At 45.9% G+C, this 11,344-nt stretch overlaps 1 protein-coding gene across 3 annotated transcripts; it reads left to right on the forward strand.

Annotated features, from left to right (window-relative positions):
* The first annotated feature begins 281 nt into the window (after positions 1 to 281).
* LHX9 (LIM homeobox 9) lies at positions 282 to 10,904 on the forward strand. Of its 3 annotated transcripts, XM_009999901.1 has the most exons (7): positions 721 to 794; positions 1,385 to 1,427; positions 2,580 to 2,782; positions 3,594 to 3,949; positions 7,666 to 7,671; positions 9,165 to 9,367; positions 10,511 to 10,768. In XM_009999901.1, exons 1-7 carry the CDS (start codon positions 721 to 723, stop codon positions 10,766 to 10,768), a joined length of 1,143 nt encoding a protein of 380 aa, XP_009998203.1. The 3 variants fall into 3 exon arrangements, with proteins under 3 accessions (XP_009998200.1, XP_009998203.1, XP_009998202.1); XM_009999900.1 differs by lacking the exon at positions 1,385 to 1,427 and having other exon boundaries at positions 721 to 799; positions 2,524 to 2,782; XM_009999898.1 differs by lacking the exons at positions 1,385 to 1,427; positions 7,666 to 7,671 and having other exon boundaries at positions 282 to 837; positions 10,511 to 10,904.
* The last annotated feature ends 440 nt before the right edge of the window (positions 10,905 to 11,344 follow it).

Here is an 11,344-nt window from a genome sequence, read left to right on the forward strand (position 1 = left end):
AGCGGCCCCGGGGGGGAGCGGGGCCCCCCAAGCCACCCTGTCCCTTTCCAGGCGCCGTCGCCGCCAACTACCGGGACTCCGTGTTTGGGGGAGGTAATAAACCCCACCCACAGCCCCGACGGTAATGTTTGTCACTGCTTGCCCATCACTAGGGGTTGAGAGGAGTATGACAGGTCTTTGTTGTCTGAATAAAAATCAGTGGCGGCTCAAGGGAGAGAACTCCTCCTACTAAATTATCAAAAATGGGCTGGCTTTAGTCTCTTAACAAATTGGACAGAGCTCCGGAAAGCAGCAGTCCCAAATCCAACCTACAGGCACTGGGAACTTTAAAGCAACCAGGGACTGCTGAAAATAGCACTTCTTTTTGCTTTCTTTGTATTCAAAACTATATCCTTTCCCGACCGTTTCTACTGCCCCAGGTCCAAGTCTCTCCAGTCAGGAGCCCCAGCTCTCCAGAACAGTAACAGATTTTAGCTCGCTTTTATTATTATTTTTTAAAAAAACCTAATTATTATTACATTTTCTCCCCCTTGTTTGTTTTTGCACATCTTCAGGAAGCCCTCGGTGCTTGTGCAAAGAGAAGCTCCTCTTGCAACCTCCCTCCCTGCGCTGTGCGCCTCGGTGTAAACATTTTGGATGATCTAAAGACTCTGGGGTCTGTATATGGAAATAGTGGGGTGCAGAGCAGAAGAAAATACTTGTCCTTTCCGTCCCCCAGCCATGCTTTTCCACGGGATCTCCGGAGGCCACATCCAAGGAATCATGGAGGAGATGGAGAGGCGATCCAAGACCGAGTCCCGCCTGGCCAAAGGGGGACAGATGAACGGCCGAGAAACGGTAAGAAGCTGGCACTCTTTGAAAGGGAATCCCTGCAAGCACGGACCCGCAGCGGGATAGACCCTGGCTTTGGGGAAGAGAAAGACGCTACTTCCCCCTGCCCCTTCCCTGCCACTCCTTGCTTGTAGAGACCCTTTCGAGGCTCCCTGTTAACCCACCCGTAATGCTGAGGGCTATGCTGGCCAGGCTCGGTTGTGCGTTTCTCTAATCGATGCGTTTGCCTGTGCTCTCTGGAGTAACGGGGAGATACATTTTAAATCATAACAGGGACGGTTTTTCAGTCCTTAAAACGAAGCAGCATTTTGTCCCTGCTTGGCTCCCTGCGGCCGCGTTGCCCCGTCCGAGCAGGGCTACAGCTGGAGTTTCTGAGGTGCACTTTTTCGCCCTCCTGGCACCTCCTAAATCAAACCTCAAACCTCGAGCGCTTACTTTTTGAAACCATTTTTGGTCTGAAGTGTGGGATTGATACAAAGAGGCACCGGTCTCGCTGAATGTTACGTCCGCCGACTACTTTGTTTAGCAGTAACACCTCTTTTCGTAGTCAAAGGACCAAAGTCTTAACAAACGTACTACGGGGTGGCGGAGAAACCGTGTGTCACGCTGTTTTTCGCGCAAAGCGAAATCTCCCTTTCTCCAACTTCTAGGGCTTCCGCCGACCTCGCACAAGGCTCTGCAGACAAAGTAACGGCCTGGAAAAATGCTTCAAGGCTTTGAGCCACAGAGTCCTCCGCCCCTTCTCTTAAATAAACTCCCGCTTTGTTATATGAGGATTTGCAATGTAAATTCAAGTGGCCTTTTCAAATGCTGGGGGAAAAAAAAAGAAACCAAACCAAACCAAAACAAAACAAAAAAAGTGGGCGAGGAACACAATTTCAGATTGGAAAGTGAACGCGAAGTTGCCACTTTAAAACAGTTGCGACTTTGGAACAAGATGTTCGGGATTTCCCCCCCCCCCTCCCCCCCGTTACTTTATCAGCAAACGCTGCCCCATGTTTAAGGGCAGAGCTTTTGTCTCCGCCGTCCCTCCATCTCCCTTTGTCCCGAGCGACACTCCTCGTGGGGAGCAGATTAATGGGAACTTGCAGAAGTCTGCCGATGAAAAGATGCTAGATTTAGTTGAAACCAGCCTGTACCACCTTTCTGTTCACGTCCCTAGCCAGGATGGTGAGCATTGGCACTCACTGCACTTTCCACCGTCCACCTGTTTCCTTTCTCTTACTTCTCTTTCAAATGGCCTGGTTTTCTTTAGAGAGGCGTTTTGGGGCTGGTTTAAGAACGGGCGAAAATTTACCAGAAAATCGGTGCAAACCTGCACCCTCTGCCATAAACTTTTGGTGCAGCAAAACGGTATTTTCCTACTTTAAAATGCCGTTCTTGTGGAGTGCTCAAAGGTTAAGAAGCCAAAGTAATAAGGCAGCTACAGACTTTAACTTCGGGACCTGAGCAAAAAATGGGCTCTAGTCTTCTTACTGAGTCCTAATCAGTTGCCTTCACATATTGAAATTACATTAGATCGTTAGGAGATGTTTAATGGGATAAACACGAAAGCTGGAAGGCGGTAAATACTTTCCTAGCATAGGGATGGTCCCGGTTGCCCCTCAAACTTTCATCCGGGAGCAGAGAGTTTGGTCCCACTCTCTTCGTACAAGCCCCGGGCCCTGCGCAGGAACCGTCCCCAGCTCGGAGTGCCTGCCCGTCTTTCTCTCCCTGTCTCATCCCCTTGTGGTGTGGTTGTTTTGCAGAATTTGCCCCCAATGAGCCCCGAGAAGCCTGCTTTGTGTGCTGGTTGTGGAGGGAAGATCTCAGACAGATATTACCTGCTGGCTGTTGACAAACAATGGCACCTCAGGTGTCTTAAGTGCTGTGAATGTAAACTGGCTTTGGAGTCAGAACTCACCTGCTTTGCCAAGGACGGCAGTATTTACTGCAAGGAGGATTACTACAGGTACAGAAATCAGTCCCCATGGGTTTAAACGCACACGCCCTCACAAGGCATAATGAGACGAAACACTCTTTTCTCCACATGGGCTTTGAAAGGTAGTTTTTCGCAGTCAGCGATTCCTTAATCGTGCAAACGTCTCCCCTCCGAAAAGTCTCGAGAGTTTAAAAAACTGAACGGATGGACAGGGGACACGTCGACTGAGCACGTGTGGCGGTGCACAAGCAGGCAAAGGAGAAGACCTCGGGTCTCCCGCTGCTCTGCGGTATCCCTCAGTAAATACCAGCGTAAGAAGACCCAACTAAAGTTCCCTTCTGCCCGTAGCTCGCCGGTTTTCCAACGGGCTGGGGATCGCGCCCGGGGCTGGCGCAGCGGGAGGGACGGCGGAACCCCGCGGCAATCCCGCGGGGGGTGCTGGGCAGCAGGGCCCAGGGAGCGGTCGCAGCTTATCCGTGCGTTTCAGCTTTCCCGGGGTTCAGCTCCCCTAGGTCCTTCTCGTCTCTATATGGATGCCAGGAGAGCGGGGACGCATCTTCCCCGGCCTGCACACGGGCAGCGGGAGGGGCTCTGCCGCGAAGAGGTCAGGCGGGCGGTCGGAGCAAGGCGCTCCCCCGGGGGCTTGGTGCTGCTGCCCGGTGGTGGTCCAAGGCCAGGGGCCAGCGCCGGCAGCAAGGGCCGTCCTTGGGCTGGGGAGGGCGCTACCCTGGCGGGGACAGGCTCCCTGTGACCTCCCGTGGCCGGGAGGGAAGGTGGGCGGCGCTGGGGCAAGGTCTGCCTTTACCTTTCTAGTTGATGCCCACTTTTCTGTTTCCTTCAGAAGGTTCTCCGTGCAGAGATGTGCCCGCTGCCACCTTGGGATCTCAGCCTCTGAAATGGTCATGAGAGCCAGGGAGTCGGTTTATCACCTGAGCTGCTTCACCTGCACCACTTGCAACAAGACTCTGACCACAGGGGATCACTTTGGCATGAAGGACAACCTGGTTTACTGCAGGGCACACTTCGAGTCCCTTTTGCAAGGAGAATATCCCCCTCAGCTGAGCTACACCGAGCTGGCAGCCAAGAGTGGAGGGCTGGCCCTGCCTTACTTCAACGGCACTGGCACAGTCCAGAAGGGAAGGCCCAGGAAAAGAAAGAGCCCTGCCTTGGGAGTGGACATCGTCAACTACAACTCAGGTGGGAAACACACACCGAACTTCCCTCCTGCTCCTCCGAAAAGCGCGTTCTCGGGCTTCCCCTCAGCCAGGCAGTGCACAAGTAACTCAGCCAGGCCAAATCTTGCCTAACCATTGGAAAACCAATCAAACTGCCCTCTGAGGGTTGCAGAGTTTGCAGGAAAGCTAACAGCAGCCCTCCTAAAGGCTGTCTTTGCTTATTAGTATCAAACAGCCAAATTTAGCCACTTCCCAGTGTAAAGAAAAAAACTAATCCCAACCCCATCATGGTATTCTTTACCTATAGGTACCTCAGAGATACTGCTAGCATTATTTGTGTTTTATTAGCAAAAAGCAAGTCACCAGTTAGATCTCAAATTAGAAATCACCAAACGGATCAGAAGAAAAATAGAATAAAAGTTAAAATATATGATTCCTTCAATTCCATTGCACTATGAACATAACTCGATACAGATATTAAATTAATACTAATTCATTCTTCAGGCCAAATAATCCTGTTTTACTGGTACATAAAAGATCCAGCTGTATATAAGAGGCCAACGAATACATTTCGTTCCCTGTAACTAAGCCCTAACAAATGTAGTTAAGGAGAATGGTTTCTGCTCTCTCAACGGTAGGAAAGGAACAAGTGTTGCTCTGAACTAAATTTCTTCCCCAACTCCAGTCCCTAAAGTCCCCAAAGCGTGTCTCAACACACACTGTCAGGGGACATGAGGTAAAGAAGTTTCAGCTATGATCAAGAAGTTCAAGCGGCGTTTCATGAGGTGGAAGACGAAAGTAGTAAGGGTAAATCCGAATTAACAAGCTGCCGGCTCCAAAAATTATTTTAAGCGAAACTTAAGCTCCCCATGGACAGTAAGGAGGAAAGAAGGGTGTGGGAAGCAAGAGTGGTGCAAGGCGTTTCTCAGTGAAGTGGGGAGCCGGTCCGGCTGGGGCAGGGAGCAGGGGGCTCTGGTCTGCGCAGCGAACTCTGCGAACGGCTGGCCCCGCAGGGGAGCCGGGAGAGGGGTCAGGGCCTCTCCTTCAAACGAGGGCAGGTCGATAGAAGTGCACCGCTTTCGGCCCGGAGCTCTCTCACCTCCACCCAAGTTCAACCCGCCGTCATTGAGATTCATAAGTGATCCTTCCCCGCCCCCCCGCAGCCCCTCCATCCCTCCCCCAGCACCTCCTCTGGGGCTGCTTGTGAAACGGGCTTTAGCTGGGAACTGGGTAGCTCTGCAAGGCTATTTCATCTCCTCTGATGCGTAGACCTTGGAGCCAGGGCAATCACTGCACTAATTGTTCCTTGTTAATTGAAGATGACATTGGAATCCCTGGCTACGGAGCGGTTTCCAATCAATCCTGAAAGCTGCTAAAGAAAAGGGAACCTGTAGCTCAGCCAGGATTCATTCAGCCCCGGCTTCTAATGGTGGGTTTCCCGTACGCCCGCTCTTCGGTCTGCGGTCTCTCTCATCCGCACACCATCACCCAGACTCCTCAGATCCATAAATATAGATATTTCTAGGAACAATTAATCGTTAGAATTAGCACCAGAAATTAGGGAAAATGAAAGTTGTGGGTATGATAAAACACCCCTTACACTTCAGCTCAGGACTCATTAGAGACATTATTCAGGAACGCCAACATAGCTTTGTGTACTAGTCTTAAAACTCCTCTTCTTTACAACAATGAGGCATATAGGATGTACCACTGAGTTCAAATGAGATTAAAAAACACTCAGCCATTATGAAAATACTGCTCAATTCACTGATGTCTCACAGAATCCTCGGGGCAACGGACAGGGGGAAAAAGAGAAAAAAAAGCCTCTCGATGCTTTGGACTCAGGCTAGACGGCTGACAAATTTGATCTGTTAAGGTCGTGATTTTTAAAAGAATGTATTAACTAGCAATGTCCAGGGTTGACACATGGTCTCGAGAAAATACCGTTTGCAGCCAAACTCTGCATCCGGTACAAAAGACTCCAGCCCATTGTGTTCCAGATCCAGGGGGGTGGGGGGAAACGAATCTCTTAACAGTTACGAAATTAGTTGCAGTAGATGACATGGCTTCGCAAAAGAAAGAGAGAAAGAAAGAAAAAAAATTCTAAATAATTGGCAGCGACTTTCCGACACGCATTTTGCGTTCCTTGCCCTTGTGATTCAGTAACTTTTCTTGCACGTAATATTTTACAACGGGCAACCAGTCCACAGAAAGCGAAATGTTATATACGCGACTGCCGCGTTCAGAGGGGAAAGCGGGACTCGGGCAGGAACCCCTAACCCACCCGCAGCCGGCGGACGGGCCCTTTTCCCCTGGTATTCGCTGCGGTACGTGTTGCCCTCCTGCAGGGCGGGACACGGGCAGCCCCGGCGCCGCGGGCTGGGCCTGCGGGGTGCGCGGAGCGGTGCTGCTCTGCCCTGCCGGTCCCGTACCCCGCGGCCTCCGCGGCTGGGACAGGAGAGCGGGGGGCACAGGAGCAGCCCCAGCCGTGCATGGCCGGTCTGCGCTGATGCACCCCCAGCCGGGACACAGAGCTCCCCCTCGGAAGGCACCGCTTCCCAGTCGTAGCAAAAGTTTACTCTTCGTCTCTCACTGCTTGCTGAGAACCAGGAATTTAACTTCTGCAGTAAAGCGACACGGTGCCCTACCGAAACAGCCATTCCCTGGGGTGTCCCTATCGCTGTGGCAAGCCGCTGTGGAGAACGGAACCGACCTTTAAAAACGAAACTCTGCTTCAGCTAACAACTTCACCAAGCTGAGCATAAAAATACGCGTTTTCACAAGCGGTCCAGCAGTACCTGGCTCAGATTTGTGTGCACATTTTGTTTCAGGGGAGCTGAGCAGAGGGTCAGAATGGGAAATCAGATTCTGCAGCTGGATCTGCTTTTCTATTCTGCATTTTGTTTAGTAGTTTAATTTCTGTTTCTCATCTCCTCCGCTGTAAAGTGGAAGCACAACAATAAATAACTCAAAATGTTATGAGGTAAAAGCCACTCATACTTGCGAGCTGTCTGGAATTAATGTGAAAAATGGAAGAAACTATTTAAAAGTCCTTAAAACATTCAAGGCTTTCTCTATATTACCTCTTATATCACAGAATGAATATGCATTTTGAGCGAAACTGTTGACTTACAACCCACAGGATACAGAAATGAGATGGTGAAGAAGATTTCCCTAGGAAAATATTTTACACAGCTGTTGCTCAAAGAGCTCCTTACTTATTTAATTATATATATGTGTGTGTGTGAAAAATGATGAAGACTTCACTTGAATAATTCTTGGCAATAAAAAGCAAACTGTCCTAGCTCTTTCCAATGCAAAATTAAGCAACCTTCCAATCCTGCTGCAAAGAAATGAGCAATAATGTCTTGCCCTTTTTTTTTGCTTCCCCTTAGTTCTCCAGGCAATAGTGTAAAACTGTGCTATGTGATGTGGCTGAACCACATAACATTGTTTCACCCACATAAAATAGAGAGCGAGTTAATAATTGCATAAACTAGGATCTTCTGAGGTTGCTTGGAGCCCTTTTCCCAGTTTCTCTTGAAAATAAAAGCCAAAATAAAGTTGATGACAGATAGACCAAAAAAAAAAAAAAAAAAAAAAAAGTAGATCACAGAAACAAAGGCAGTAAGCAGGACAGAGGAGCTCAAGGAAGTTTGTGTTGCTGCTGTAAAACTGAGCGACCCAAGGAAAACAACACAAAAACACAGCTTGTAACTGTCTGAAGTAAAACCCAAGGCCTGAGTTCTGGTACTCTGATTTATGTCAGCTCAAAACCTACGGCCCACGTAATTTCACTGAAGACAGTGTGATTGCCTGTGAAAACAAGCAGTAAATACAATGCAAATCTGGTCTGAAATAGTTTTTAAGGCAACTTTCAACTCTTGGCATTTTCAGAATTGTCAGCTTACTTTGTCTGAAAGTGCAGATATATTTCTTACAGAGAATAGAAGCAAATCTAGCTATAATTAAATATTCACCTGATTTTCTGTCAAAGTGGTATCTTGCCAGCATCTGCTCATGATGACTTGTCTTATAATTCAAAAGAGAAAACACCTTCAAAAAGCTTTTTTCTTCTGGTTTTAAGTTGCTTCGCCTCTGTTTTTAGCACTTTCAACATAAGTCTTTATGGTGTGTTTTCCCTCTTTCTCTTCTCTCTCACTCACTTTTTTTTTTTTTTTTTCTTTTTTGAGAAGTAGGGTAAGTTAGGCCTAGTAAATAATCCAATAACTAATGGAAGGCAGTTCAAAAATTCAAATGAACCATTAATGAAATCTGGTCTGGTCTTCAGACATTCTGAAACATTTTTAAATTAGCTGTTCTTTAATTAATATTCCCTGCTATGATGACACCATTGATTTTCTCCTTTGTGCCTGATCTATCTTTATAAAAGATCCTATAAATTGGTAATCCAATTCTTTTGAGCTGCAAAGAAAAATATAGATGTCTGTCTTTGTATAATTCACACCCATAAAAGTGTAATTGGAAAAAAAGTAATCCTTCATAGACACTTCAAAAATATCAGGGAAAGCAGTGAAGCTCTTTTTAAGTTTTGATCCACTAGCTGGTTGCTTATAGAAATATCCTAAATCAGCATCAACTAAGAGTAACTGCTGAATGGGGTTGAGAAGGAACGACTGAATCAAGCCTTAATGCAACTGCTTTCTAGACATGCTCTATACATGAGGGTCTCTGAGCAGTTCATATTAACTCCCAGGTAGAGTTCAAAAGTGTTAATTTAATCAGCAAAAAACTTCAGATTTTATGCTTTCTTGATGAATTGTCATAACAAACTTTCCTGCTGTACACCTCTTTTTATAGGTGCTTGAGATTTGGGGGAAGAGCTCAGGAACATTCAAAATGTTCATTTGACCTTCATCTTTCTCTCAAGTTAGGAATGTTTCAGTGAGTGAGATTTCAAAATCTGAATGAGATTTCAAATGACTCTTTGAACACCCAAAGCAAAACTATCACCACAGGGAAAAGACTTGTTTGAAAATAAATGCCAAAGGGGAAAGAACTTTCTAAGTCTGCCCTTAGTAGGTACAGGCTAGGGGACATAACATGTTTTAAGAACAGAAAAATGTCAGCTCTGTATTTATCCTTGCACCATCCCAGCTCTTCATTTCTCGCTTGTTTCCTTCTTAACAGTACATGGCTCAAGATTTTTGCCTTGATTCATTTACCCTACTGATGTATGGCCACTAACTCTTTGTTTCATTTTGTTTCTTGAACAGGTTGTAATGAGAATGAGGCAGATCACCTGGACAGAGACCAGCAGCCTTATCCCCCATCCCAGAAGACAAAGCGCATGCGCACCTCCTTCAAACACCACCAGCTTCGTACCATGAAGTCCTACTTTGCTATCAACCACAACCCAGATGCCAAGGACCTCAAGCAGCTTGCCCAGAAAACAGGCCTGACCAAGAGAGTTCTGCAGGTAAGAAGCCACATCGCAGGCTTGACAGACTTTTCCCCTACCCCTGCCAGCCAATAGCATTTCCCTTATATGTATCAATAGCAATATATGTAGAAATACTTTTGCTAGGTGTGTCCCTAGTGAATGTGCAGAGGGGTATGCACTCCAAGGCAGCCAAATACTAAAATGTGATTTGTAACCAGTTGCACCCTCAACATGAGGAAACCGTCTCCAGAGTCTACCAACCCAGTAGATACCCTGGGATCTGTAGTGTCTCTGTGGTGACCTTATTAAGGGTAGAGGTAGCAAAGCTGCTTATGTTACACACACGGGGTGAAGCCTTTGGGCTCCCCTGAAGTAGTTAATGTGGCCCCTCAGCGAGTAGATCCCCTGATATGTAAGAAGCAAGCTCTGACCTCCAGGACCAGCCGGCTCCCTCTCTCAATGCCTGTTAGACAAACGATATCACTAAGGGCATGCATAGTAAAAAGTCACTTCCTTGTGAAGGCCAGCCTAGCAAATTACATTAAAAAAGTATCCCTATACAGTGTGTGCTAGCTTGGTGAAGTTAAAGCAGGATGTCTATTATATGCAGAGTGCCAAAGAAGGGCTGTGATTGATATAGAAGGAGCATGTCAGTGTTACATGTCACCAAAAACATTTTCAGTGAATCTTACAGAAGAGAAAGGCTAGGTGACCCGTATCAACAAGCTGTATGATAGGGGTGGTATATCACTCCTCTTTGCTCTTCAGTCTTTAAAATTATCAAGACAAACTTTGAGCCTTGGAAAAATCTGCTCATTCACCTTTTGCCTCAATCTTTACCGTGTCTTTGCCCAAAACCTACTCAACCCAAGAATACACTAAATGGTCATCAAGAAAATTGCTTTCCTTGGGTGTGTGAGAGAGCAGATTTTTCTTAAGGCCACTCTATGAAGTCTGCAACATTCCAGTGGGCACCTGTAGTACTGGGCCTTGTACACAGGGTCCTGCCTGCGAAAGAGCCAGTACCACCAGTAGCAAGTGAAGCCGTAGAGTGATGTAGTTGATTTGCCACACAAAAACTAACATAAAAGAAAATGACTTAAGAGCAAGAACAAAAAGACAAAAATAAGCAAAGCAAAACAAGCATCGGTAAAGAAATCAATTGGGATTGGTTTGCAGGTTTGGTTTCAAAACGCAAGAGCCAAATTCAGAAGGAACCTTTTGCGGCAGGAGAATGGGGGTGTCGATAAAGCTGATGGCACCTCACTTCCGGCACCGCCCTCAGCAGACAGCGGCGCACTCACTCCACCCGGCACTGCGACCACTTTAACAGACCTGACCAATCCCACTATCACTGTAGTGACATCAGTGACCTCTAACTTGGACAGCCACGAATCCGGGAGCCCCTCACAAACTACCTTAACGAACCTTTTCTAACATTTCAGTTTTGTTTTTTTTTAATTTTTTTTTTTATTCTTACTCTTCTTTATTATTATAATTATTATTTTTATTATTTTTATTATTTTCAAGCATTTTTTTTTTTTAAATAACAAACCCACAAAGTATTTGGGAAAATAAACAGCTTGATGTGTAGCATCTGCAGCCACTTGGCAAATGAGTTTGAAGTAATATGTTGCTATAAAAAATGAATGTTTATTGTTGTTAAATTGTACTAAAACTTTTAAAATTTATCAAATAACTGAAAAAAAGGTTATGAATCATTCTAATAAGTGCCTCTTAAAATTGTATGTTACTTATTTCCAGAACCTTGAAAAAAATTATTACTACCAAAAACAAACAAAAAAATCAGTTTAACAAACTACCTTAACGAACCTTTTCTAACATTTCAGTTTTGTTTTTTTTTAATTTTTTTTTTATTCTTACTCTTCTTTATTATTATAATTATTATTTTTATTATTTTTATTATTTTCAAGCATTTTTTTTTTTTAAATAACAAACCCACAAAGTATTTGGGAAAATAAACAGCTTGATGTGTAGCATCTGCAGCCACTT

This window comes from Chaetura pelagica, unplaced genomic scaffold (genome assembly GCF_000747805.2).
Source record: "Chaetura pelagica isolate M959 unplaced genomic scaffold, ChaPel_1.0 scaffold246, whole genome shotgun sequence".
Lineage (NCBI taxonomy): Eukaryota > Metazoa > Chordata > Aves > Apodiformes > Apodidae > Chaetura > Chaetura pelagica.

Bases quoted from the DNA above. Each gene is read 5' to 3' on its own strand.
- LHX9 (XM_009999898.1), top strand. From the start codon at position 664: ATGGAAATAGTGGGGTGCAGAGCAGAAGAAAATACTTGTCCTTTCCGT. The intron at 838-2,579 runs GTAAGAAGCTGG...GTTGTTTTGCAG, and splicing joins AGATGAACGGCCGAGAAACG to AATTTGCCCCCAATGAGCCC. The intron at 2,783-3,593 runs GTACAGAAATCA...TGTTTCCTTCAG, and splicing joins TGCAAGGAGGATTACTACAG to AAGGTTCTCCGTGCAGAGAT.